We start from the raw sequence: 27,686 nt of genomic DNA, 5'->3' as shown, positions 1-27,686 counted from the left end.
CCAATCATAACTCACTCAAACTGCTTGTTTTATTCTTTTAGAGGTTTATAAATTTCCTCCGAGCGTATCTGTCTCTGTCTCTGTCTCTGTCTTTCCCTTTCTCTAAATTTTGGTAAGACCAGCCAAGGGTTGAAGGCAGATGTAAGGGTAAGGGAGAGATCCAGAGGAGAAGGCAACAGATTAGAGCCAGGTGAGTGGGCCACAATGCTGCCTGCCTGCTGGTTGGTGGTTGGTCTGTTTATCTGTCAGCCTGTCACTAGCTTATTTTGAAAAAAGGATTTAAGCCTGGCATTCTTTTCTACTGTGGACCAGTGTCCTCAGTGACTGGTGTAGGAACCAGGTAACTAGTTCTCACTCCCTGGCTCCAAATAGATGCCCAGAGAAAAATCCTGAGTGTGGGCAACTGGGGCCCCCTTGTGGCTGGATATGGTTTTCCACTTTTGCTCTGCCTTTCTTGGTCAAAATGTTGGGAGGTGGCAAAGGGAGGTTTTACTTAACGCCTTTCCTCTGAACTTTGCTATTTCTGTGGATTTTGTGATGGTCCTTAGCCCCTGCTGCTCAGCTGCTGGTCTTGGGCCCTCCTAAGCTAAACCAGCCTTGTTGAGGTGCTGACACTGAACCCACACAGCCTCTTCATGTTTGCTGGAACTTTAGACTCTTCGGGCTACTTCTTACAGGTACCCTGCCCAGCACACACTGCAGTGTGAAAAAGTGGCGAGAAAGAGGTTTGTGTGTGTTGCTTGAGAGTAGAATGTCTTTAGTTTTTGATGTCCATTGGGTGGCACTGTGATCTTATTTTTGTTTCTGTTTTTCTTTGCAGCCAAGCTCTACTCCAGGAAGTGAAAATGTGATGCCCCGAGAGCCACTGGTAAGAACCCAGGATACAGGTGTATCATTTTCTAATAGTTAAAGTATAATGTGAGTTTCAAGAGACCCACGATCTTACAGTTTTACATCAGTAGTGTCCCTTTAAAAGTAGGTGTTGTGTGGAGGCTAACCCTGTCAGTAACCTTTGACTTCTGACTTTCTGGCATCAGGGATTAGTGAGATCTCTTTACTAAAGCCTGGTCTTTTTTTTTTTTTTTTTTTATGAGAGAGGGAGAGAAACATTGGTTTGTTGTTCCACTTATTTATGCATTCATTGGTTGATTCTTGTATATATCCTAACTGGGCATTGAACCCGCAACCTTGGCATTTCGGGACAACACTCTAGCCAGGTGGGCTACCTGGCCAGGGCAAAGCCTGGTCTTTTCTGGAACTAAAAGCATCTACCCCAGTTGGTGATGCACCATTTGGTTTACTGCTGCTCAGTAGTATTTAGTGGGGCGCTTGAAACCTTTGGGGGCTGAGTGGGAGTGAGGTTGCTGGGCCTAACCAATTTGCTGCTTGATTGTCTGGAATAGCTGTTCTTTGCTCCAAAAGATGAGAGCACCTCAGGTGGCCCTTGACGAACAGGTACTGGTTGGTAGTTAGGTTTGTGGTATTTGTTTCCAATGTACCTGCTTATACTGTCGACAGAGAAGAGGCTTACTAAGTACCAAAAGTGATTTTCTTGACTAAGTGCTTTTGCTCTGGGAGTTTGAGCCAGAGTTCCTGCCTGGGCCCTATTTTATACTGTTTTGCATTTCAAGGCCTGTTGTCAGTCATGTTGGCTGGGGAGAGACGTGTTCTGCACAAACCAGACAAGTTTTTTGGAGGCGCCAGCTTTAGGTTGAACTTTTCAGAGCTTTTTCTCTCTCTCAATATTGACAGCAAGCTTACGGATTTACCACTGAGCTTCTGTTTCTATGGGGGGCTCTCGTTTCGCCTGTTTTCCTCCCTCCCTCCCTCCCTCCCTCCCTCCCTCCCTCCCTCCCTTCCTTCCTTCCTTCCTTCTAGCAGTAGTGGGAGGAGGTGATGTGAAGTCCTTAGCTGGTGTGAGCAAGTCCGAAATCTAGCCTGTTTGGAGGCTTTCCAGGGCAGAGGGGAGTTGGATTTGGCTGAACTGCAGAAAGACCAGGGCAATACAGGCCCACTTGGACTGTTTCAGGAGAGTACTACTGTCATCGTGTCACCTGTTGTTACCAAGTACTGCTCATTTCCCACCCAGCCCCCCAGTGGCTTCATTTCACTCTCTTGGAATTGCCTGACTTCTTCCTTGAGGTCATGGTGGTGTGAAAGCCAGAGAAGACTTTGCTTTGCCAGTATCTTAGGTAGGGAGCCCGAGCGTTTCCCATGGGACCTGCCACAGTGCCCACCACAGTGCCCCTTGGGCTGAAGTTGTTGGCTTTGGACTAACATCCAAATTGAACATGACAGTCCTCTTCAGTCCTTTACTTCTTCAGTCTCTGTTTAAATTTTGATCTCCTGATTTAACTGTTGATCACCAGGAGAGTGGCTGATCCATTTTGGGGGGCATGATTGGACAAACCCTGGGAGGTTCTTTCTAGCAGGGAGCCCTAAGCAGTTGGCAGCCTCACTGATTTCTGGGTATTTGGATCCCTGCAGCCCCTTTGCTCTGCCAAGGTTTCTGTACACTGCTCTTTTCCTGCTGTACTGTGCATCTGCTTGTTGGTTGGTTGTATTTTTATTTCTTTCTTTTCTGGGAGGCCCTGAGCAGTCTTCAAACCCTAGTAGCCTGCGATTGTCCAGAGTTCAGACTCATTCTCTCCAGGCCAACTCTACAATTACCTTATATTTAATTAATATTTTTTCCCCTCTTTACGTACTTGCTGCATAATTGCTCAGAGGAAAGAAAACACATAGCAGCAATTTATACATATATAAAAAAACAATAATTAAAAAAAACCCCCGAAATAAACTCCCATCTCATTTGGGCTGATCGTATGAGTTGGGTAATTAGGGCCCTATTAAAAGGTAGACCCCTCTTTTTTTATTAATTTTTTTATATTAAACTCCCACAGTCTCTCAGTCATGGCCTTATTGCTTTTGGCCAACCATTTGCAGCAGCCTGATTAAATGAGGGCACCAGCCGAGTTGTATAGTCTTGTGTGAGCTACTTCTGCCTTCTGGGAGTGGCTGTGGGAGGGTGCCAGGCAGAGGAGCCCACGAAGGGGCTAGAGATGGCTCGTGTGGCAGGTTGTGGGTACAGGACAAGCTGCTCTGAACTGTCAGCAGGCCTGGGAGAGTCACCAGGGTACTGGAGAAGTGATGGGTGGCAGTCCTCAACCACGGAAAGCCTGACAGCACTCAGCCCGAGTCATCCTTCCGCAGGGTTCCTCTGGCCGTGGGTGTTAGCTGTTTCCCCATTTCCCAGATGCTGGGGAGGAACAGACAACTGAAGGCTAAAACTCTTTTCCTCAAGTAATCTATGTATTTTATCTGGGAGAGAAAAGGCATTTGTATACCTGAAGCAATTAGCAAAGAGCACAGGGCTGTGTATAATTTAACAAATAGTACACAATCGTGTGTAATTGGTGCAGAGCTGCCTGGCTTGGAGTCTGAGAGAGCCCTCATTATGTAGAGAAGTTGCAGAGGAAGTGGGGTGTGGGAAGAGGGGTGCTCAGGGTGGGTTTTGTGGAGCTGGAAGCCAGGTCTGGAGGAATGGGATAGTTCAGTGCTGAGGGAACACCCTGCTATGCTATTTTTGTTTTTGTTTTTAGCTGAGTGCAAATTTCCTTAATGGGAGCTGCCTGTTCTCTATAGTAAAAGTGCTAAGCATGGGATGCTAAAGGCAAATACTCTTATTCTTTGTCTCCAGAACTAGATGATCACTTTGGAATAATTTTCTCCTTATTAAAAAGGGGGGTTACAAGAAGCTCTATTGAGCAGTGAGTACAGTGCAAATGACATTGACAGTAGGTGGGTGTATTTGGGCTTCTACATTATTGTTTGCTTTATTTGCTAGGGAAGGAGGGCCTGATGTTCATTTCTGTCCTCTATGGGTCATAAAAACAGGCTTGTGATTTTGTGCTGAGAAGTATGGTCTTGTAGTTTCTAAATGACATATTTGTGTTTATATCCATCCCCTTGTCTTGATTCCATCCAAGCAATGACGCTGCATGTTGCCCTCTCTTGCCCTTTCACTCCTTCTCCCGCCAAGGCCTCCCCGGCACCCTGACCGTGTTAGTGGTATAGTTGCTCTGTAATGTAGAGTTCTCAGGGCTAGAGACTGGTGAACAGACCAGTCTTGATAACTTCTGTAAACTCCCAGTTGAAATCTAATTGTTAGTCACAGAACTCTTTGCTAAAGTTAAAATAGCCGATTACTTTTTCTTCTTTGTTCTTCCTTCACTGAGCTTTTTCTCCCAGGGCAGAGTTTGGACAGCCCTGCAGAGTGCTGACCTCCAACTCCTCCCAAACCTGTGCAAACCTGGATTTCCTGTAGACCTGAGTTTTCTCGTCACTGTGTGGATACATGCTCAGGCTTACGTGGAGGCTCTGGGTTGAGTGGCTCCAGCACGATCAAGTCCTGCCTCGCTGATAGGTCTTTAAGAATGGGTGGAGAGCTGGCTGGGTGTGGCTCAGCGGTTGCGCATCGACCTAGGATCCCGGAGATCACTGTCAGGGTTGGAATACTGGTCAGGGCACATGCCCGGGTTGCAGGCTCGATCCCCGACAGGTGGCATGCAGGAGGCAGCAGATCAATGACTCTCTCTCATCATTGATGTTTCTCTCTCTCTCTCCCTCTCCCTTCCTCTTTCTCAAATCAATAAAAATATATGGAAAAAAAAGAATGGGTGGACATTGCCTGCGTGGAGTAACTCAGTTCCTGTCTTGCTTGGGTATAGAAACTGGGGCTAAGAAACCTTCTGAGAGTCCTTTTAGTCATATGATTTTAGGTTATTTGAGGTAAGTAATAAATAAGTTTCATTTACATGTCTGCTTGCTGTTTCAATGCAACAAGTTTATCAGTATTTAGCACGCTGTTGCTCATCTACTTTATACAATGCTTATGGGTTTTGGCTAAACTCGAATTTCAGTGTTTTGCTCATTGACTCCAAGCTCTTCCTAATGGATGAATCTTCTACCACTTTCTGTTCCTTTAACTAGAAGGTATAGGTTTGTTTGTTTGTTTGTTCTTTGTTTCTCTCCTTTTGCGTTATCCACCCACCAAAAGAATAATGCCAAACTACATGAATGTATTTTTATAAACGACGATGGTAATTTCTACCTTATCACCTTCCCTAACACTAGTATTTTTTGGTCTGCTGAATTCTTCAAAATAAGGACGCCATATACCTACAGACTCAGGCTGCGTGTCAGTAGTCCTGCCCTCTAAGTACAGAAGGACTCCGCGTCCTCAGGTTTCTCCTTGAGGCTAAGATGGAACTTCATTGGCCGGGGGGTTTGATCTGCAGCCTGTGTTTGATCTTAGGCCTTTCAGGGGAGCTCGTCTGCCTTACACCTGGATACCTACAGATTTTCTCTTTACTTTTTAAGTTAGTTAACTAGAGGCTGGTAATCAAAAGGCCATCTTGATGAATTCAGGGAGCTAGTCTGTGAGCTTCTCTCTCTCTTTTTTTTTTTAAAATACATCTTTATTGATTTCAGAGAGAGGAAAGGGGGGGGAGAGAGAGAGATAGAAACATCAATGATGAGAGAGTCATTGATCGGCTGCCTAGCCTGCAACCCGGGCATGTGCCCTGACTGGGAATCAAACCCTGATCTCCTGGATCCTAGGTCAATGCTCAACCGCTGAGCCACGCCTGGCCGGGCTGTGAGCTTCTCTTTAAGAATGGCTGTGGCTAGTTGCCTGTCTTCTAGAGACCTCTCACGTAGTCCTGGCAAGTACCTCCCTGTGTTTGTATCTTTGTGGTTACTTTGGTGAACTTGCTGGCGGGCTCATTGTGGCTAGGTGGCTCTCATGTTTTTCCCACTAAGACATTTCTGAAGGACGACATCCACATGCTCAGTGTATTTCTTTGTGTGTACACTCATGTGCATTATGGATGTGTGTATATATGTGTATGGAGAACATGTAACACATACATTTTTATAAAATGAAATCCAAAGGACTTGGTAGGGAAATAAACTTGATTTTAATATTGTATTCATGAAAGTATTTTACAAGCATAGGGGCAATGAAACCAGTCATTTTAAGAGATTTTAGAAAATTGTCACCCCCCCCCCGGAAAAATAAGTAAGTAAGTAAATAAATAAATATGGCAAATCTACAATATTAAGCATTATTATTTTAAAAATATGTAGTGGTTGATTTCTGTGGGCTGTAGCAGAGCTAGGCTTGCTCACGTGAGCTGTAATTTCTACCTCTGATTCTCACTAAGGGACGTTTGGATGTAGGTGACTGAGGACGACATAGGGATAATGCTAAATCTGCTTCATTCGTGCATTCATTCATTCACTTCCTTACCCGAGGATATGTTTATTGATTATTTTAAAGAGAGAGGAAGAGGGCTAGAGAGAGAGAAACATCGACGTGAGAAAAAGAAACACGGATGCGAGAGAGAAACATTGATCAGTTGCCCCCGATCCACAACCTAGGCATGTGCCCTGACTGGTGATCGAACCCACAGCTTTTTGGTGCGTGGGACGATGCTCCAACCACTGAGCAACCCAGCCAGGGCTATTTATTTCTTAAGAAATGAACTATCCGTAGGTTTTAGTATTTAGACTGTTACTAGCAACACAGGCTAAGAAACTTGGGACTGAAATGTAGTGTAAACAGCTGGAAGGTGGGGCTCCTGGTGTAGCTCTCTGCTGGTGACATTGTCGTGTGCTCAGACCCCGCATACTGGGCCTGTGGCCTGGGAACTTATCAGATAGGAACATGTTGGCGTTCCTCCTCCTCACTCCCCTCTCATCAGCAGTGCAAAACTGCTCCTTTAACACTGACACCCCTCGCCGGGAGAGTGCCCGAGATGGCCGCCCGTCCCCCAGTGGGGAGGAAAACGGCTTAGAACTAAATGCGGAAAAGGACAAACTTGAGAAAAGCCTCATTCCGTCTCCGGGTGGCTCTTCTGTAATCTCTAGGCCACTCACTGATTTGAGATGACTGCGTCTTCCTACCCGCCCTTCCTATTATGGACTGGGAGGGTTTATTAAATAAACTCGGCGGTTGCCTTTCAAGTTCTTTCCTCTTTCAGGTAAATGAAGAGGTTGCTTTTCAGTTTTAAGGTTTCCTTTTACAAATAATTATTAGATGAATCGAAACTCTTAGGGGTAATAATTAGAGAAATGGAATTTGAAATAGTTATTCAGCTTTGTTTATACTTTGGGCTCCTGGCTTTCCTGGTAACACTTTATATTTGCTGCAGTTCCTGTAATCAGAGGCCCCGGCTGTTGGATAACCACACAGTGTCCTCACCTTGGAGATGTGGGAACTGAGGAACTGGGCACTCGAGAGCCTTTCTCAGAGCCACATAGTGCGGGGCGTTCAGTCTTTAATCTTGTCACCAGCGTCATTCTTTCAGAAGGAGTGGGCCGTGTCCTCCCTTCTCTCCGGGACATGCAGCCCTCCGGTTCCCTCGGGTGCTGCTGAACCGTTGCTGAAGATGAGCTGTACAAAGCTTGTATTTGGGCAGAAGGACATTCTCGGAGGTTCTTCTTTCCTTTAGAATTGACTATTAATCTCATTTGAAAGAAGCTTCATTTAGAAGGGTCTTTTTAAGTGTGACCTAAAGGATGGCTATTCCATGTGGCAAGCTCAGGAAACTCCCCACAAGCACCCATTTTGAGGATCACTGAATGTTACGTACCTAGGGCAGCTGTGTGCCCTGCATTTTGCAGGATGATTTCAATTTCAAACATTGGAGCCCATTGTCAAAGCACATAGACCAATTTGGGTTTGAAAGTATGCTCTTGTAGTTAATCCCACCCTGTGCGGGAGAAGCCGCTCTGGGGTGGGGGGGGTGGGGGGCAGTGGGGCGGTATGGGGGGTGAAGTGGTGCTTTGGAGAAGCGCTTCGGCCGCCAGTCGCCGGCCTTCCCTCCCAGCTCGCCTCTCTTTTATGGTTTGTAGTTATAGCCAAGATTTATGGTTGCCCCTCCGCAGATCTCCTCTGCTGCTACGAGTTTGTCTGAGCAGTCTAGAGATGGGGCCGACACTGAGTGATTCTTGAGGTGGATCTACCCGGGGCACTCCCTGACACTGGGATTCAGAGAGGAGCTAGCTCATAGCCCCCAGGGGATGGGGGTCTAGATAAATTGCCCTTGTTGAGAAGAAGACATGCTGTCACCTTTGTGACCTCTTGCCTTAGCAGTGACCCAGGTGGCACAGCTCTCCTGTTTGTGCTTACTGAGTCTGGGGGTGACGCTCTGGGTCAGCGGTCACTCCCTCCACCCAGCAGTATCCACCAAGAGGTTTTTCCCTCTTGCTCTGTGTCCCATGACCTGATAGGGTCACAGCAAAAGGATCTATAGGGACAGGGCCACTTTTTCCAGCCTGGTGGAAAGGCGCTGCTAATAGAATCAGGCATGTAAATTGGTTATTTGTATAAATGGTTTAGTTTTTCCACAGTTTACCAAAAATGGATTTTGATTGAGAAGGGGAAAAAGTAAGCAACATTTGTTAGACCTCTTTTCCCCCTTCCTCATTCTTTCCTTTGGCTATATTCTTTAGTCTTGGTATCCTTTTGAAAGTCATGTCAAATCTCTTGTGCAATGAAGTGGCGGTATCAATAAATACATATTTTTTAAAAAGTGTTAAGAGCTTGCATTAGACACACTCCTTGAAGCAAGCGACTAGCTGTTGTGGCACCGAGGAACGTACTCACCCAGGCCCAGGGTGCCCTGCATGGGCCACTGCCCAGCCACTTCGTCTCGAACCTGTGTGTGCCAATTGTATTTGTTAACACTTTAGGAAGTTTACTAAATGTGCTGTAAACGGATGAAATATAAATAAATGTGAACAGAGAGATCCACAAATATCATGTTTTACAAACATAAACGTAAAAAGGGTTCTATGAAAACTAAGCTTTGGTAAGTGTGAGTTGCTAAAAAGATTGCTGTCTGTTGAGGTGTGTGCAAGACGACAGTTAAGCTAGGGGAAGATCATAAAAATCTAGAAGTATTTGGTACTTTGATTTGCTTTACTAATTTCTTTGAGTTCTAGCTTTGCTTTAGAAATTGTGAAGGGTGTGTTATGGGTGGGGTTTATGCAAGAAAGACGTCTGTCTGGGAGCTTCAGTCTATGGGCCCGCACTCAAAGAAAAAGCCTTGGCTTTACATCAAAAGATTAGCAAATGACTGTACATTTATAGGTTTTAAGTTAATGTGAAATGTTTAAAGTATGCAGAGGAGGCTCCATTTTTAATGATTCCCCACTTTAACTGATTTTTCCATTAACTGACCAATTACGACCTCTGATCACAGCGGCCAGGAGGGCTTGTGCTGTTTGAATGGCTGGCCTCGTACTGGTTTCTGTATTTTTGTTATTTTGTTTTATCCTGAGACACTGGTGAGATGACTCTTTTGCTCAGTTTACAGTGAGGAAAGAACCCCAGGGCAGACAGGTTCCTATGCCGGTAAGTGGCAGGACTGGGATTTAAGCCCTAAAGCCTGCACTGCTGAGCTCTCCTCAGGACCGTGCCGTGTGTGGGAGAGGGGCTTGGGCTCAGGGGCTGCCTGGTGATCCTGCTCCCTCTGAAGCTGCTGCCTGCTCGGAGTCTTTTGTATGCATCTTGGCTGTCAAAGGGCACCTATTAATTCATCACAGGTGAGGTGGGCCGCCTCGTTCTTGGAGGAGGCGTCTGCACCCATGCACCTCACTAATGACAGGTTACAGGATGGAGGCGAGATGATAGGGTCTTTTCATCTTCTGTCTGTAGAGCAGGTGCTGTGTCCCTCGAAGCTTCTAGGGGGCAGCAGCTGCTTGTCATTCCGTCTCCTATTGGCAGAGGGAAGGCTCCACAGGCGAGCAGTTTGCTTTTTACTTTAGCTCTTGAAGTGATGCCGCACAGGTAGGCCTTCAGGGAGTCACCTGAGTCCACATCAGAAACTACAGCAGCCAGCATCTTCCATCTCTGCTTTCTCTGCCCTCAGGTAGACCCTTCATCTGTGCCCACATCCCAATCCACAAGCCCCTCACTGTCAGAGTTAAGGCGGCAGAGTTCACCTGCTTTGAAATGAGAATAGAGGTGTCTTTAGGAGAGCAAAATCTTTTTGTCAGATCTTGTTGCCATTGATAACCACTCGAATAATGTTTAGCTGTTTTGAAACTTTCCCCTGTGGGTACGCGTTTTTATTCTGTTGGGAACACCACTGTCATATGGTTGATTACCTGTTTTTCCTGTCAGCATGTCCCTCAACCCCAGCCCCACCCCCCAGCCCAGCGTGCAGAGCTTTCTCTTCAATTCTCAGTGACTCATTTCAGAAGCACATTAAGGGGGGGAACTTTGGATTTGTCATTTTTTTAGACTTTGGGGCCCATGACTGACACGTGGGCACCTTGTGCCTTGTCGAAGTAACTAGCTCCCGGTCATCCCAGAAGCACAGATTTCACCACAGCCCTGACTCAGATCTTCCTCCAGTTGTGTGGCTACAGCAAGTGATGGACTAGGGTTGGCTGCAGGCAGGACTGGGTGGTTGCAGTGCACATGGAGAAAGAAGCAAATTGGCCGCGACATTTCAGCCCTGTGAAGTTTATGTAGGATTAAGCTAAGAATTCTCAGCCCTGACTCCACTGTGGAGGAGCTGGTGACTGGTGGCTCCTCTCGGGCTTTGCGTTCCTGTGGGCTTTCATCCGAGGACCCAAAGCCCTGGGGGTGGGTAGGAGTTTCCATCCTGGCTTCAGGAGTGGCTTTCCTCAGAGACAAAGGCGTGTCTCTTAACCTCACCTTGACAGCTCTCTCTCTGTTGTCTCGCTGAAAAATGGCAGTGAATAGATCTGCTAATGAGCAGAAGAAATAACTGGAAATAGTGGCAGGTCATTTGGCAGGGAAGTGGTTTATAACCCTTGTTTATCAAGTGATTATCATCATCATTGTTGTTTCTGTTGGAGCTTTGAAGAATGCAGCCTGGTCTCCAGAGCCCATTTTGTTTCTTCCTTTGGAATGTCTAGAAATACCTTTATTTCAGAGAAATCTAGATTACCTCCCTCTCCGCCCCTCCCACCTCCATCTCCCCTTCCTTCCTGCTCCTTCCATTACCTCATGGGCTCCGTCAGGTGGGGGTATCCCCTGCTGACCAGGCTGCAGAGCTCAGCCGGCTGGAGGGATGCTGCGGTGTTTGTTTTTGCAGTTCCTGGATTTGGTTTAATGTACAATTGATTTTTTTAATGTATTTAATCATTTTTTTCTTACCTCATAAGGATTAACCTGCACAAACCTCATTTTATCCTAAGTGTGGCTTTGGGAGGAAGGGAGAAGAAAATTGAGTTTCTCTAGCTTATTTTATTCTTTCAAGTTTTATTTTCCGAATGGCTTTTCCTGCCGAAGCAGCTCTGTAAAATACAATGTATTTTAGTGGCCATTACTTCCTCATTACTAACTGGTCTCTCCTGCTTCCCTTTGTCTGTAAACTAAGTACAGGGGGCCAAAAGATAATTGGTAGCTCTATCACAGACTCGCCAATTATAGATCAACAGGGAAGCAGCCCAGTGATGGTTTGTGGTTGGCACTGGCTGCCCACCCAGCCAATGTGAGTTGCTCTGTATTTGCCACTGAGTCAGGCTTCACTAGATGGGTCCTTTCCTAATTTTGTGCCTTGACTTCCCTAATTGCATCACTCGGTCTCCCTGATTTCCAGATTCCAACCACATTTCATCCCTAGTGTGGTCCTCACGTCCACGTGTCCTTTCTTAGTCCCTACCTCTTTGCCCATAAGGTATTAACGTGGAGAGGTTTTGTTTTTCTTTGCGGTTCCCTGGTGCCTAGAATGGTTAGGTGGCAGGCTACAGATAAAAGGTTGTCTTGAAACCAGTGGTTTTCTGTACAGTTTTGCCTGCTGAATCCAAGTAAAGGCAAGTCTTTGTGGGTGTCAGTTTTACCACCTTTTTGAGCATTTATCTGATTTTTATTCCAGCTCTTCTTCGCTCTGGCTTAGGAGGGGGCAAAGTTGCATCTCACTGTTGGGCTGCCAAGCTCTTGTCTAAGGCTGCTAGGTGCTGAAGTAGCAGAGGAGTCCCCATGTCATATTGTCATATTTCCAAGCAGAATACATTGTTTGTTTGTTTCCTAGGCTTTTGGCACCTAGGCACCTTTTTAAATCCTCTGTGAGATGGGCATGTATCCTTATTGCTTAGCTCCTGGCAGGAAGTAGGCATTCAGTACATATTTGTAGAACGTGTGCATATGTGAGTGTGTATCTTCACACATGTAGATGGTGGTGATGAGCCAAGGGGCTGGAGGGAGTGCACAGTTGCTGCCTGGCTGCCTGCTGGGAACTTAGGGTGCCTGCCTCATTCCCACTGGGGCACACACTTTCGTGGGTGTGTAGTGTATCATTGCCATGTAGGCAACATAAAGCGGGCATTTTATGAAAGGGAACATCAGAGGAAACATTACAGCTGAGACCTTTATAGCCTTTCCATTATTATGGTTTAAATCTTGACAGTCTTTATTCGCAGTGACACTGGGACCAGCAAAGACAGTGCTCACTCCCACCTCCCGCTCTTGCTCCACATCCTGTCTGTAGCGGCGACAGGCATCGTTAAGTGTGCGGGCGAGGGGCTACTTTTCGCTTTGTCTAGAAACAGCCCCTTTTGACTCAGAAGTTGGAAACTGGATGACTCATCATTCTGTTTGTTTTATTGCAACTGTCACTTCATAAAATGCCCTGAAAGCTTTAAACTGTAAATGCAAAAAGTGACGTTTTTGTCTTTTTTATTTTACCTCCTCCGTTATCTCTAATCTTTTTTTTATGTCTCGCTTTTCTCTCTCTCTTTCATAATTATTTTTTCTTTCATTACTCTCTCTCCTCCTGGCTGCCCCTCCCTCACTTTGGGCGGCTACCATGGCATCTGTAGCTGAAGTAGTTTCTGCTAACTGCATGGTGCGTTCTTCCCAGCTGCACTGCCATCTGATTGAGAGTGAACGCCTTCCAGTTTTTGTGTGGTGCACAAGTAGGAATGGCCATGCACATCAGTGTTTGTGAAGTGTCTGTTGGCTTCAGCTCCAGAGGCTGTGTGCCTTTTCAGGTCATAACAGTATCTCACTTTTTGTGCTGCTGCATTTTGTAAAATCATAGGTGCATCCCAGCTCTGCCCCACATATCCATCTCCTCTCTTGAATGGCTGCCATGGCCATAGTAGCACTGAGAGCACTAGGATGTCTTAGGATGAACTGTGGGACCGATGAGTGCTGGTGTCCCTCATCAAATGTTTGCAGAAGGGGTCTGCATCGTGTTTTCTTCTCCTGAGATGTTATCTAACTGGACTTCCTGAAATGAAGAGCACCTGCTCAGTCTTCAGATGTAGGTAGGGTGGGAGGATCTAAATTTTTTAGGACTTGAGCTCTCAAAACTTTCAGGACCTTTTTTCCCTGCAGTTTCTGACACTGTGGCACTTGCCCGAGTCACCTGATTGATGACATGAGCATCACTGGGTGTTAAACACCTGGCTGGGGAAGCAGGGACCCTCTGTGGGTTTACCCACAGGATGGCAGACAGATTGTGGAATCGTAATGAAGTGGGGAGGGGCGTCCCCAATGTGCGTGTGTGTGGAGCATAACAGTCCCAGCATCCACCTCAGGAGCTCTGGTTGGAAGTTGGCGCTGGTGTCAGTGGTTGTATCCACATTTGTCAAATTCATGCTGGTGGAACTAATTTTAGAAATAGCTACTTACAAGGAAAAAGAACGGTGACTTTAAATGCATTGGAGCTTCTCTTAACCAAATGTTCTGTGTGTGCTTTTTCTTCTTTTTTTAAAGGCCTTTAGTTTTTTTGGCCTTCAGAGTGAGCCACCCTTTGAATTATGCTATAATACAACTTCTTTCCTACCTGTCTCCAAGGAAGGAGAGTGTTCCCATGCTGTGAGTAGGGGAAAGATGGTATTGTTACAGTATTTAATAGATTCATGGCTGTGAATTTTAAAAACGGGTTCTATATATCTGCTGGGTGGCATTCAACATAGAATGCCATGTTTTTTACCTACTTGGCTGGTTGTATGATTCTGACACAACCTCTGTCCCTGCTGCTGGAAAACAGAAAACCACAGACTGTTAACTTAATACCCTTCCCTTCGGGGGCTGGGGCGGGACAAAAGGGGTGCAGATCAAGATACTTTCCCTCCCCACCCGAGGCAGTGCTCCCTCATGCCAGCTGACAGTCTGAACAAGGATTCTAGAGCCTCTGGCCATTTTAATTAAACCTCAGTGAGGGGTGCCCTCTGGCTCGCTTATGACCTGGGCATTTATTTACTCCTTGGGACTCAGAGCAGCCTGCCAAGTGTCCGTCGCAGGCTCCCTGCCTATGATGTCTTCCCCCTTCCTGGGCAGGGCCTGTTTGAGCACAAGGATCATTAGTGCTTGTGGCCTGTTCATTCCTTGGCCTCTCTGCTGAGCTATCCAGCAGGGGTGCCAATTCTTCCATTTAGCTGACTATTATATAGCCCTTAAAAGGGAAGGGTTTATTTTAGCTGGCTGCTATATTGATTGCTATAGGGACGTTTCTATTTTCACTGGCTGCTATATTGACTGGGAAAGGGAAAGGGGCTGTATTGCCGGGAGCTGTCATATTGACTGTTACAGAAAAGATCTGTATTTAAGCAGTACCAGTGCACTGGGATCTCCCAGGCAGGATATTAATGCTAATTCATCCGCTCACCCCCTGCTGTGAGTGTTATTTGTTTAAATCTGTAGATTCCCACAGCGCGTTTATATCCTCACTAGAGTGAGCTCCGCTCCCTGTAATTATTTAACATTATATGCTGATATAAATTGTAACAGTTAAAGAATGGTAATGAGTAGCCAAAAAAGAAGAGAAAATAGAAAAGAAGGAAACAGGAAAAAATAGAAAAAAGAAAATATATGAAAAGTACAAAATGTATACATATATTTATAAACGGGTGCATATGTGTACGTGGATGACATGAGAAGTGGCAGAGTCAGGTAGTAAAACAGCAGTGAGCAACTTCCTTTCTCTCACTCCAAGTTGATTTGTACAGTGTTGCCCAGTCCCCGTATTGTGCATCTGTGTGTATGTATGTGCTCATGTGATCAAGTCACCCACCAGAAAGAGGCTGTACTGGTGTGTCCTCTCCTGTGCAGTTTGCACACATGTGCATAGTTACATACATACATACAGAGAGAGAGTGTGTCCCATGTAGCAGCAGGAGAGTTATCCATTAGCGACTTAGCTTTTTGATGAGCAGCTGATATCTGATTTTTCCTTTAGAGCTTCCAGGTTCACACAGGAACTCTGGGCCTGAGACCTACTGGGGAGAGCCAGGGGGAATGCTCAGCTGGGATGGAACTCATAGGCCATTGGGTGTCACTGTCGCTCTACTTGGCTATAGCTGAAAGAGGGCTTTTCTGCTGTGGAAACTGGATTTCAAAAGAAAAGTTTTTCTGTTCAAGTTTGAGGAGCTGTGTCTGTTTGAGGTATTTGTCTGCATTTTGAGATCCCACTTTTAAAAGTGGTTGTGGTGTTTGCTCGTTTTTGCTGTGCTAAACTCTGGCATTTTTATTGTCTGGAATTTTTAGTGTTCTTGAAAACCGTGTGCTGATTATGAGCTCTGTTTGGGAATTACCCGGAGCACAGCAGATGAGGGCTTCCAATGAGCAGAAAGTTCCACCTTAAAAAAAGAGGCAGCTCAACTGCATCCTGGAAACCCATTTAACAGGGAGAGAGGATTTGAGCAAGAACTTTAAAAAGGAGGAAGAGACTCTCCCGAACAGCCTAAATTTGACGAGTGCCCACAGCCCCCCTGCTGCCCCACCAGCCTTGTGGAGGTGGGCTGGAGGTGGGCTGTGGGATGAGGGCTGAGCCAGCCGCCCTGGTCACAGAGGAACGGGCGTGTTCCTCCAGCTGGCTGCTCCGGCAGCGTGGAGCCGTGCCAGGCTTCACCACAATTCATACTGTGTCAGTTTAATAAATGTACTACTTAAATTATGAAATTACAAAAGAAAAAAGAGAATGCACTTATTCAGACTCTTAATACATTAAAAATAAGGCATTAAAACTCTGACTTTTTTTTTTTCTTCCAGAATCAATAATGAACAGGAAGGGTTGTAGACATTAACAGTCATGGACATTCAAACTCTTATACATAAATTATCTTAGAAAAATGCACATAAGACTTGAATAATGTAAATACATTAATGCATTTAATAATTTAAACATTAAAGCACAAGCAGGAATTTGAGGCAGAAGCTGTTCTGAGGTAAGGGATTGGTCCTAGAACGCGTGTGCCTAGGATCGATGGGTGATTTCCCCTTGAGACACCCTGGAAAGAGAGTGCCTGGCTGACTGGTGTGAGCTCCGTGCCAAGAATCCCTGGACATTCCTGATCTCAGCTCCTGCCCAGCCCCTATTTTCATATGTACTGACCTTCGTCCTCAATTCCGTGTTCTCTCTAGTCTTGTGCTTCTAATTGTTTGTTTGTTAGAGAATTAAATGCTTCCACTTCAAAGAACAATGAACTTTGAGAATGTCTTGGTTGGAAAACCAAACCAAATTAAAAAATCCTTCACCCAGCTCTGGCTGCTAGTGATTTTCGAACACAGCAGCAGTAGCTCCTTACGATCATTCTGTGGGGCTCTCAGCCTGCGGCTCCACTGCAGCTCCAGGGTCAGTGGGTTCAGGGTGCAGTGTGCTGATGGATTTGGAGACAGATCTAATGGGAGAGCAGATCTAATGGTCTATGTTAGCGACTGGGTGTTGCATATAGAGATGGCAAGTCTCGTGCCAGGAAACGGGACATGCTGTGGAGTTAGACTCAGTGGTCAGTGATCATACCTTGCTTTGATTTGAGGGTTTAGCTATTGGATAGACTGATGTTACTATTTTCCCCCTTTCAAAATTGTATTCACAACATTATGAGCTCACTGGATGTTAAATGTTAAAGCCCCCTTTTCTGGCAGAATATGAATGACCAAATTCAATTTTATTTATTATTTTAAAATTGATTTTAGAGAGGGAGAGAAAGCGAGAGAGAGTGAGAGAGACATCTATTTGTTGTTCCACTTATTTATGCATTCATTGCTTGATTCTTGTATGTGTCCTGACCCAAGATCGAACTCACAACCTTGGTGTGTTGGGATAACACTCTAACCAACTGAGCTACCCGGCCAGCACCCCGAATTAAATTTTTGACATTTACCCTGTAAATTGCCCTGGGAAGAACTAAAGCCAGGACAGTGTGCCTCAAGTTTTTTTTTTGTTTGTTTTTTTTAATTTTATATTTTTATTGATTTAAGAGAGAGGAAGGAAGAGGGAGAGAGAGAAACATCAAGGATGAGTCATTGATCGGCTGCCTCCTGCATGCCCCCTGCTGGGGATCGATCCCGAAATCCAGGCATGTGCCCTAACTGGGAATCAAACCATGATCTCCTTTATCATAGGTCGATGCTCAACTGCTGAGCCAAGCCAGCTGGGCATCAAGTTTTCATTTATTAACCCCAGTGCTGTTCTCCAGTATTTTCCCAGCCTCATTTTGTAACCCAAAATCACAGTTGAGAAATTGGGAAAACTGCAGAAAATATGTTCCTGGGTACAAAGTCCAAGAACTTTTTCTCTACCTGTAGAAGGGGTGTGTTTATTGGTCAGTAATGCCGTTCCCCGACTGGGTTTGCTGTGGGACTGAGGAACCCTTGAGAAAGGGTTATCAGATGGTAGTGACTGAACAAAACCTGTTTTCATTATTGCCAGATCCCTTGGAGTCTTCTACTGGATCTCAAATCTCCTACCTGAAACTTTACCTGGGGTCGTCTTGACTTGACCCAGGCCTTGTCTGTTCTGGCATCTATGGCTTTGTTTGCAATGGTTTCCAGTCTTTGTTGCAGCCAGAGGCAGCCTGCTTTCCAGTGAACATGGTCATGAGCCAACCCAGAGCCACTTGTAGGAGAGCAACTCTAGGCCGTCCTGGCGAGTGCAGCAGATACAAACAGTACTAGGCTATGCTGCCCACAGCAGCCAGAGGGAAAACCAGTTCTTTAAAAACTGATCAGGTATTTGTTTAGAGAGGAGTTGTATCGAGAATGGGCACAGCCACCTGGGGATAGGACTCGAGGTTAATTTACCTCGAGGTAAATTTATTGTCCTTGGGATGTGCTCAAATTCTCCTCCAGACCTTGTGAACAAGAGCTTCATTCCAAGACCCCTTTCTGCCTGTTTGCTCTGAAGAGGGATGGCCTTCTCTACCAGTTTCATTTCAGCTCTGGGATGAGTGTCAGTCCTGGGTCTGTTGTGTTCCTTTCTTGTCCAGAGTTTTCAAGCCCAGGCTCTCCCTCTGTTGCTTGTTCAGCCTCGAACAGCAGCTGTCTCTCCTGCCCTCACCCCCTGCTTCACCCCGGGAGAGGGAAGAAAGTGAAATCAGGGGAGCACTCGAGCCAGGGAGAATCGAATTCTCTTTGGATTTGCTGGTCACAGCCAGGAAAAAGCTTCCTTCTCTCCCTTTAAGTTCCAAGAAATGTTTCATGGCCTTAACTGTGTAATGGGCTTGTTCCAGACTGGGATGTGAGTGGAGGCAGGAACATAGGGTGGTTGGGGCAACTTCACTCTCCTGTTGGAGGTATGGAGCCCTAGCTGCCTTTGGGCAGAGTGAGCAGATAGCACTGATCGGGTCAGTTCACCCCTGTGATATAGTCCTTATACAGATTTCCCTTGAAGACAGAGGAGTCAGGTTCATTAATTAAAGGAGCCTGGCTCGAGTGCCCTGTAATTATAGGTGCTAGAAATCTGAATTTTAAGAGGTCTGTGCAGCTGCGCTTTGAAAAATGTGGGGAGGTACCGAGAAGTACAGGCTGTGGGTAAGAATGTGGCCGAACCAGATTTGGGAGGGTTAGGTTTTGGCAGAATTCCCCTTCAAATTCATATTTATTCTTTCTATTTTTCTTCTTTTTAATGGGGACCCTGAAGCTTTGAATTAATTTTTTTTGTTGTTGTTGAAGGTTACCCTCTGTGACGGAGGCTGGTATTGTCCAGAGTTTTCAAGTATGGAGGGCAGGAAGGAGTTGCTGTCGAGTAGAAGATGCTTAGTTTTTAAGAAAGCTAGGGATATCTTTGGACTCTTGGGATGCAGTTTTGAAAAAAATTAAACAGTTTCTTTCTTGAAATGAGTGATGGGAATAGGAAGCAGAAAGTACATTTGAATGTAACATAGGGAGATTAGTCCTGGGCGTCCATGACTCTTGTTCCTCGCTTTTCCCCCAGAACAGTACCTCTGCCCTGTCCAAGTCACTTTCCAATGTAAACCCAGAGGTGCAGACGGAACATTTCGACCATTACGGGAGTCCTGACCTGTCCCTTTTCTTTCTCATTTCCTCAATTATTTGTAGGTTGACCTTTTGTTTTAGAGCCTTGGATGCTCCCTCCCCCCTTTTCTTTTTAAATTTTTCTATTTGCTTTATAAGGTTTCTTTTTACTTCTTGTCAAAAACCTTTATTTTGGTCTGGGTCCGTGACTATTTGCATCTCTGTTAATTAACCATGGTTAATTTGGGATGTGTTTAGGAGGGGGGAGAGTTAAGATGAGTAGGGTCCCCCTCCTCGAGTCCCCCAAGAAGGAAAGGAGACTAGTGGTGAGTGGGGCTCACCAAAGACCAGTGTGACTGAACAGACGGCCGAACACAGCTGAGCACAAACCGAAGGCCACCACGAGCCTCCTTTCTCCTCACTGGCTTTGTCTCCCGTGGTTTCATAAGCATTACCCTATTTCACAGCCTGGACCCTCTGCCCCTCCTTTAGGGATTGCAAGGAGCTGAGAGAAAATTATATATAAATATAAATAAATACAAATATGTATATATTTTAGGATAATTCTCTGTGCTCTTTTCTTACACTCTTGTATTATGTGTATTGGAAAATCTACCATAAACCGGGGTAGAAGTCTTGGAGTCTGTCATTTGGTGCATTTACAATATGCAGATTGCAGTTCCAATTAGATTGAAACCTCTATTTAGCAGAGTGGTTTTGTGAAATAAATAACTTTTGAAGAAGGCCTACTATATATAATAAATACATATTTTTCCTTCGGCTGCTGGCCTGGAGCTTCTTGCCTTCCCAACACTTGCCCTGAGATGCTGATGCAGAAGCAGGCAGCATCTCCGAGCTCTTTCCTGAAGAAATGCTTCTCCTGTGCTTCCCGGGCACAGGGATTTCGTTCTTGATTTACAGCGCTCAGCTTGTTCGCGCCGCAGGGGAGGCGGTGCAGAGGCCATTATGTCCGGTTTGTCCTCTCAGCGAGCGTGGGGGGCACGAGTTTCTCTTTGCGTGCTTGTGATCACGGTGGGGTTCAGGTGCCCTTCTTTCGGTCCGAATGAATTGGTTAAAACTCTTGCATCTCTCTTTTCCACCCTCCATACTATGTGTCCTCCAACGGGGTGAATGATTTTGAAAACCTAATTTGGAATTTCAGGACGAGGAGCACACCACCTAGTAGAGCGCTTCCTCCCAGTACCCCCCTTTTCAAAATCCTTCCCAGCCCAGCCGTGACAAACTGACAGATAATTAACAGATCAGGTCCTCCTGTTAGGCGAGTCCCAATCCTGGAAGCGGCTCTTGCTTTACGCAGGTCCTCAGCAGCTCTGTGCTTATGGGTGGTGTTGCTCTAAGTGGTCCTAGCAGAGGGCAGAGTGCTTTGGGAAAAGCAAACAGAATGCTCTTTGGAGGAGAGTGCTTAAAAGGGAGAGGGGGCAGTAAGGTGCCCAGCTTGAAAGCACCTGGTGAAATACTTGGACTCGCAGGGTTGCGGTTCTGAACACCCCGCCTGTCTCAGGAAACGGTGCTCTGAGTTATAATAGGATGCCTGATTACAAAGAACATTTCGAAGGCCACTTAGTCCCAGGTCGGGCTGTGCATTAGGCACGCGCTAATCCTTTGCTGTAACAGTGGACTGGAATTGCAAAATTGGAAGTACACGGCCTGTTGTGTTTCAGCTTTGACATTAAATATTTCTACACAGATGCCTCCCTGTGTGGCTTTTTCTCAGCTGCCCAACTTTTCTTTCCCCAGCAGAAAGAAAAACTCTTGAGAGTATTCTCTTCTACCAACCAGTGACTTTTAAAAAATACTTTTGTACTTCTCTTATGTGGTCACTTTTCTCGTCTTCATGATTTAAAATATTAACGTGCAGATAAATATAGCAACGTGTAGGGGGCTACACATAGACTCAGGTCCTTGGGCCTGGCATGTTGGAGCAGAAAGAAATACCTAATTGCATCAGAACCACTGTAAGTTCATGTATGTGGAGCCCATCAAGCTGAAAGCATCCAGACAGCATCTGCTGTTATCAAATCACTCGTGAATCCAGCTAATTAAAATAGAGCTTCATTTTTCTGAACCATTGTTTGGCAGGAATTCGAAACGGGACTAACCCAATTTCTGCGTGTTTATGAGCCTTTATTATATCAGGGGTACTTTTCTGTGAACGCACAGGGCAGTGCTAAATGAATTGACCCGCGCGGTATCACTGTAGGCGCACCGCGCACTGGCTGATGACTCCTCCCCAGCTCTCTGGCTCCCAGACATGTCCCTGAAAGCTTTACGCCCTTTTCCACCCTCCACTTTTCGTCCTGCTCTTTTTTCTTTTTAATTTTTAACTTTTACCATTGCCTTTTTTATCTTTGAAATAGGATATACTTTTTATTTGTCCCCTTCCTTAATAAAGATTTCTTTTCCATTTTTTTTCATTTACCTTTTCTTCCTCTCTCTCTGGTTTTGCTCTTCTAAGGATAGGATTTGCCTTTTCTTTCCATTTTCTGTTTCCTTCCGTCTCCTTTTTCTCTCTCCCCCTGTTTACATTTTCTTCACTGCCCTTCTTCTAGCCTCTTTCTCCTCTCTCTCCTTCCCACCTCCTCCCGTTTTTTCCTAATAAAACATTCTTACACCTTTGTTTCCACACGCAAATGCAGATTAGGGCAGGTAGTGGGTGCCCATGGCGGTGGAGGGATCTGCCTGTTGGGAGGTGATGTCAGCCTGTTTTGTCCTCTGAATTTGCTTGCATGCTTGATTTTAGGTTTTTAAAAGATTTTTCAAACCACATCTACTCTACTTTATAGCCTAATAATCCTACTTTGAAGATCAAAAGTATTACATAAATGCTAACTAATTACTCCTTGTAGCACTTTGGTGAGTCTCTGGGCAGCAGTAGTTCCATTTTACAGATGAGGAAGCAGAAACAGGAAAGCCGAGTAACTCTGGAGTCATGAGGAAGTGGGCGACTGAGGTAGAATAAGGCCAGGTCATCTTTGCCTTTGATTCTTGATCACCACTCCTGGCAGTTTACATTCCTCCCCGTAAGAATCGTGTATCTTTAAGATGAATTCATTGATTTATCTTCATGTACTTTTAGCCTTCTGAAGTTTCATTTGTAGTCTTCAGATGTTAAATGAATTTCTAGGTAATTCCTGGGAAAGAAGGATGCCAAACCACTTATGGGCTGGTAAAAACCTGTCCATTACAGTCTCGAAGCAGAGCGCTCACTTTCTGATTCCAGCAGCTTCCAGTAAGTGGGCCCACGTCACACGCGCTGGCCCCAGTGGTCACAGTACTGTAGGAAGTGCTGCCATATTTGATTGAATTTGGCCATTCTGCAGTGACGTGTGTTTGAAGTCGTCTCTTGCATTACTGTGGCCTTTATTATTGCTAATGCATTCTGACATTACAGGTGTAGCCTTGGCTCTCCCAGAAAGGGCAAGGCTGCTCTTACCAAGCTTACGAGCAGAATTCATGAAACTGTTATACAGTGAAACTGGTGTTCACATTTAGTTAATAAGCAGAGTAAGGGAAATGCTTTTATAGGAAAAACAGCCAGGTGACAGAGGCCTCCTGTTATTCCTCACCCAGCATTGTTTCAAAAAGTGGACCAGTTAGTATTGTTTTCCTACAGAGAACTAGGGCCAATGGATAAAAGGTTCAGGAAAGTAGACTTCAACTCAGTTTAAAGAAGAACTCCTGAAAATGAATTGACAGTCTCCTCAGAGAATGAGTTCTCTATTCATTATAAGATTCAAGTGGACGCTCACTGATCGTCTGTCAAGGTTGTTGAAGGGGGCGTTCTAGATCATTGGTGGGACCAGAGGGCCTAAGATCTCTTTTGGCTTCGTTCCTTGTCCTAGGTTGTAACAGCAAAAGCAGCATCTCTGCTTGTTCTGCTTGGTTTTATACGTGCCCGGTACACTGTACGGATCCAGTGAATGCTTAGTAACTATTCATTATTTAATCTCTGGCTTCCTGCTGCTTAATCCAACTTGAATAAAAACTGTTCTAGTTCAGTTTAGGAAAACCACCATCCCTGCCACCTCCTGGGATGAGTCATTCTGGACAGCCACGTTTTCTAGAAATTGCAGCCACATTTTCTAGATGGCCACTGAGATCCACATGAAAAGAAAACAAAATACTTTAAAACTATTGGCTGGAATTAACATAAAATGGGTTGTATGCTTTTTTGCTTTATTAGGCAGAGTATCTGGAATATAGTTTAATCCCAATGACTCAGGATCGTCATTTTAGATATAAATGTTTATATTGTGTTGTAAGTATAGCTCTATTTTCAAAACCTGTTGATATACAGATATGTTGTCTACTTTTCCTGACTCTAAATGACTCCACCTTTGCTAAATTACCCCAAACTAATAAACTTCTTGAGGTTATTGTTTGCTTTTCATAGATGTTTCTCTCTTGACATTTGTTGCTTGGCTTTTTTCCCGCTTCATGGTCTTTAGGAGCTGGCTTGTTTCGCCTTTCTTGTTCGCAGTTTTTAATCTTCTGTGATTTGGGCACCAGCTACCTAAACTTGTATATAAAATACATAGTAAGTAGTGTGAGTAAAGCTTTGCCGGTGTGTATAATATATGGGATTTGTAACTTCTTTTTTGGCAGCAGTGATTTCTTCTCCCTTTCCCTCTCCTTCCCGTTCTGTTGGTTTTCTTTTTTTAATTGGATGAGACTGGAAAGCTGAGCTCTGGAACAGTTGGGCCTTGTCCTTGACCCTCCTTGACTCAAGCCCACATGCCTGGCCCAAGTGTCACAGGCTGCCTCATGGAGTTAACTTAGAAATTATAAAATGGCACAGCTGGATGGTCAAGAGGTCACCTGTTTAAGCCCTTCTTTTACAGAAATGAAGGAATCTGAGGCACAGCAGGGATGTGAGAGCCTGGGTTTCAGGGCACGGTAGTGTTAGGGTCGGACCCAGTGTGCAGGTGTCTTGAAACCCATTTTCTTTCTGCCCTGCTCCTCTGCCAAGTTCCCTTCCCTACCAGCTTTGAGCAAAACCTGTGTGGGTGAGGAAATAAAAGATTTGTTTAGGTAAAAATCACAGAGAAAAAAATCTCTGCTGGCTACAGGCAGGTTCAGAATTAAAGTACATAAACCAAAAAAAAGGCTTGTTTGTTGCAATGTTTGGCTGTGTTTGCACTCAAGGCTGATATTGATATTGTAGGAGAAGCTTCAGCCCTTTCATTCAAATTTACAAGAAATGCGGTTTCCTTTTAGTTAAAAAAAAAAAAAAAGTCCAAGAGAGCATTTGATTTGAGGAACCAAAAGTCTAGAAAATGTATCCGGGAGTCCTCGTCAATTTGGGGCATAATGAAATATAAAAAATACTCAATAAAAGCTCCTTTATTACTTTAACTGTTTAAATGTGGAGTTTTTAGCCATCAGGTTAATGTTTTGGTATCATTTTTTTATTTGATTGTGAGCACTTTTCCAGGTAGCTCTGCCACTCGAGCGCTAATCAGATTCCCACAGATGAATGGTGCTAGCTGCAGCCTGACATCACCGCATTTTTGCTTCGACGTTATTTTATTTGGTTTTCCTGTAAAAGTTAATAACTCTTTGTCCATGTGTTTAAACAGGCAAGAAGAGGGAGAGAGGGCAATGAGCAGAAAACGATGAGTGATGTCTCAGGAAGCTTTTGCCAAATTGCGGAAACGTAGGGGTTTTTGTAATTTCAAAGTATCTTACCCTGTGAGTGGGGTGTGGAGAGGCAAGAAGGTTGCAAAGCAGGATGGGAATTCATAATCCTTCAGATAACAAAAAAAGTGAACGTCTCTGTTTCCCAGACAGAGCTGGGAGGAATTAGTAATGAGTTACCATTGATTTAGGAGGAGGGTGGTGCTCAATAGAACCTATTTGCTTAATGGTGAGAATTGTTTAAATTTGGTGTTAATTGTGAGTAAATCACATGCTTATGTTAGATTACCATGATTGGTAAGAAATCAGATGTAGGGCTTAAAGACCCTCCCGTTAGCTTCCCATGAGAGGTAGGGGACTTGTAATGAGAGCCTCCGGGCCAAGGTGGCTCTGGTGTCTAGTAGGCCTTTGTTGAATCGTTTATTTTTGAAAGTGTTTGCTTATTGGTACTCTGGTTGTTAGTAGGATGCCTCTGATGTTTGGTGAGAGATTCCTGGGTGGTTCAAAGCCATGATGATCACCATTCGATTCTTTTGTGTGCTGTGGATTTCCTTGCCAAGCTAAGCACTTCTAAACTGGGGCTTATTAGAGAAGGCGACTGGGGTGTTATCTCTTGAGTTGGTTTCTCTTCCAAATCTACACCTTGGTACTGTGGGTACAAATCTGACAGTGGGTATGAGAATCAGTTCCACAGTAGAAAATGATGACTCTTTCATCATCTGTGTCAGAGGCTTAGCTTCTCTCTGCTGCACTCTTTGTGTGGATAAGTTACTTCTGAAGTCATCTGCCAAGGTGCGACCTATGTCAGATAAAGCTTTCTTAGAAAATAGAACCTGACCACCAGCTTATTTCATGTGGATGTGAGGTACATCTGACATGTGTCACCCAGTTATTGCCAGAGTTGGTTCCACTGACTTCACAGTCTCGGTGGATAACCTCTTCCTGTTCACTCTCGGACTGTGCTTGGTGAGGAGGGTACCTTTCCTCTGAGAGGAGCTGAGTTCATTTGACCATTTGAATAGAAGAAAGCGTTTCTAATCCCTGTCTTACTGTAAATTTGAAAATTTTTGAGTCTGCCAGCTTACTCTATTATGAATCATACTTTTGGAACTCATACTTTTATTTTTTTCCTTAGGCCAGAGAAGAATCTAAAATAATAGCAGGAACTGGGACTTGGTGGTCTTCTGTTAGTAGCAGATCTTAATTGTTTACTTTCTTCTGCTTTCCAGGGGATCTAAAGGCGATTTAAAGGCTACCAACATTTGTCATTTTATTTTTTAATTTTTGTATGACAAATATTTTAAATAATGTATTGCCCAGTTAAGCACCATCTAGCTTAGAGGCCAAAGAAGTTGCAGGTTAGTTACAAAGGGGTCCAGGTGGGCTTAGCTGAAAATTCCTTTTTATGGGGTGGGGGTTGTATAAATTAATTCAGTAGATTAAGCAAGGAAAACTACATGCAGAGAGGGAAGATCAAGTATAAAAGCAAAAAGGTAAGCAGGCTGGGCCAGCGTGGCTCAGTGGTTGAGCATCAACCCATGCACCCAGAGCCGCTCCTTCAATTGCCGTCAGGGCACATGCCCAGGTTTTGGGCTCGATCCCCAGCAGGGGGCGTGCAGGAGGTAGCCGATCAATGTTGATGTTTCTCTCTCATGGATGTGTCAGTCTCTCCCTCTCCCTTCCTTTCTCTCTAAAAAAAACCCCCCAAAACAAATATATATATATATATATATATATATATATTTTTTTTTTTTTTTTTAAAAGGTAAGCAGAATGTGACCATATGGAAAGAGCTAGACCTTGTTTCCTCATTTGTCTGGCACAGTACAAAGGAAAGTCTTGAGGTATACTGTTACTGTTTTTTTAAAATGTATCTCTTCTTTTTTACCACTACTCAATCCCAGTATACATGCATAGTGGTATCAGAATGGTTAACCTGTACTCCCATGGGACACAGCTTTATTAACTCAGTACAGTGCTAACATACAGTTCCTTTAATCCTTAGTCTTGTAGTCTCTACTCATTTTCTAAGTTACTTAGGTAAATTTCCTCCCACTCACTTCAGTGAAGTTATGTCGTACATCTGTAACACCATTAGATTTAAAAAAAAACAAACTTATACCCCCTTTACCCTTCTCCCCCCCCCCACCTCTGGCAACTAACTACCAGTCTCTGTATCCGTGAGCTTGGCTTTTTTTTTTTCTTTTTAAATTTTTATTTATTTTATTTATTTACTTGAGAGAGGGAGAGAGAGAGGGAGAGAGAGGGAGAGAGAAAGATAAATTTTGTTGTTCCACTTACCCATGCACTCACTGGTTGATTCCTGTATGTGCCCTGACCGGGGATTGAACCTGCAACCTTGGCGCATCGGGACAACACTCCAACCAACCGACCTACCCGACCAGGGCTATGAGCTTGTTTTTTGTTTTTGTTATTTGTTTTAGGCTCCTCATAAAAGAGAGATCCTAAGGTATTTGTCTTTGTCTGACTTATTTCACTTAGCATAATGTTCTCAAAGTTCATCTGTTTTGTAGCAAATAGCAAGATTTCATTCTTTTTTATGGCTGAATATTATTCCATTGTATATATACCACAGTATCTGTTCACCCATTGATGAACACTTAGATTGTTTCCATATTTTGACTATTGTAAATAATGACACTTTGTCATTTTAAATTCTTTTCTTGCTATCTATTGGATTCATACTATTTCTAGGCCATCACTACTACTACTTTTTTTTTTTGTATTCAAATCTATTTTTTAACATTTAGTCTTTCTG

General features: G+C 44.5%; 1 protein-coding gene across 1 annotated transcript in view; it reads left to right on the top strand.

Annotated features, from left to right (window-relative positions):
* Positions 1-27,686, top strand: part of PEX14 (peroxisomal biogenesis factor 14) — a 126,674-nt gene that overhangs the window by 17,498 nt on the left and 81,490 nt on the right. The window contains exon 2 of the mRNA XM_016214631.2: positions 821-868. Within this exon, the coding sequence (XP_016070117.1) occupies positions 821-868 (48 nt within the window). The remainder of the gene's footprint in view (positions 1-820; positions 869-27,686) is intronic.

This window comes from Miniopterus natalensis, chromosome 9, assembly GCF_054644295.1.
Source record: "Miniopterus natalensis isolate mMinNat1 chromosome 9, mMinNat1.hap1, whole genome shotgun sequence".
Classification (NCBI taxonomy): domain Eukaryota; kingdom Metazoa; phylum Chordata; class Mammalia; order Chiroptera; family Miniopteridae; genus Miniopterus; species Miniopterus natalensis.
This window is presented reverse-complemented; position numbering and strand designations above follow the sequence as displayed.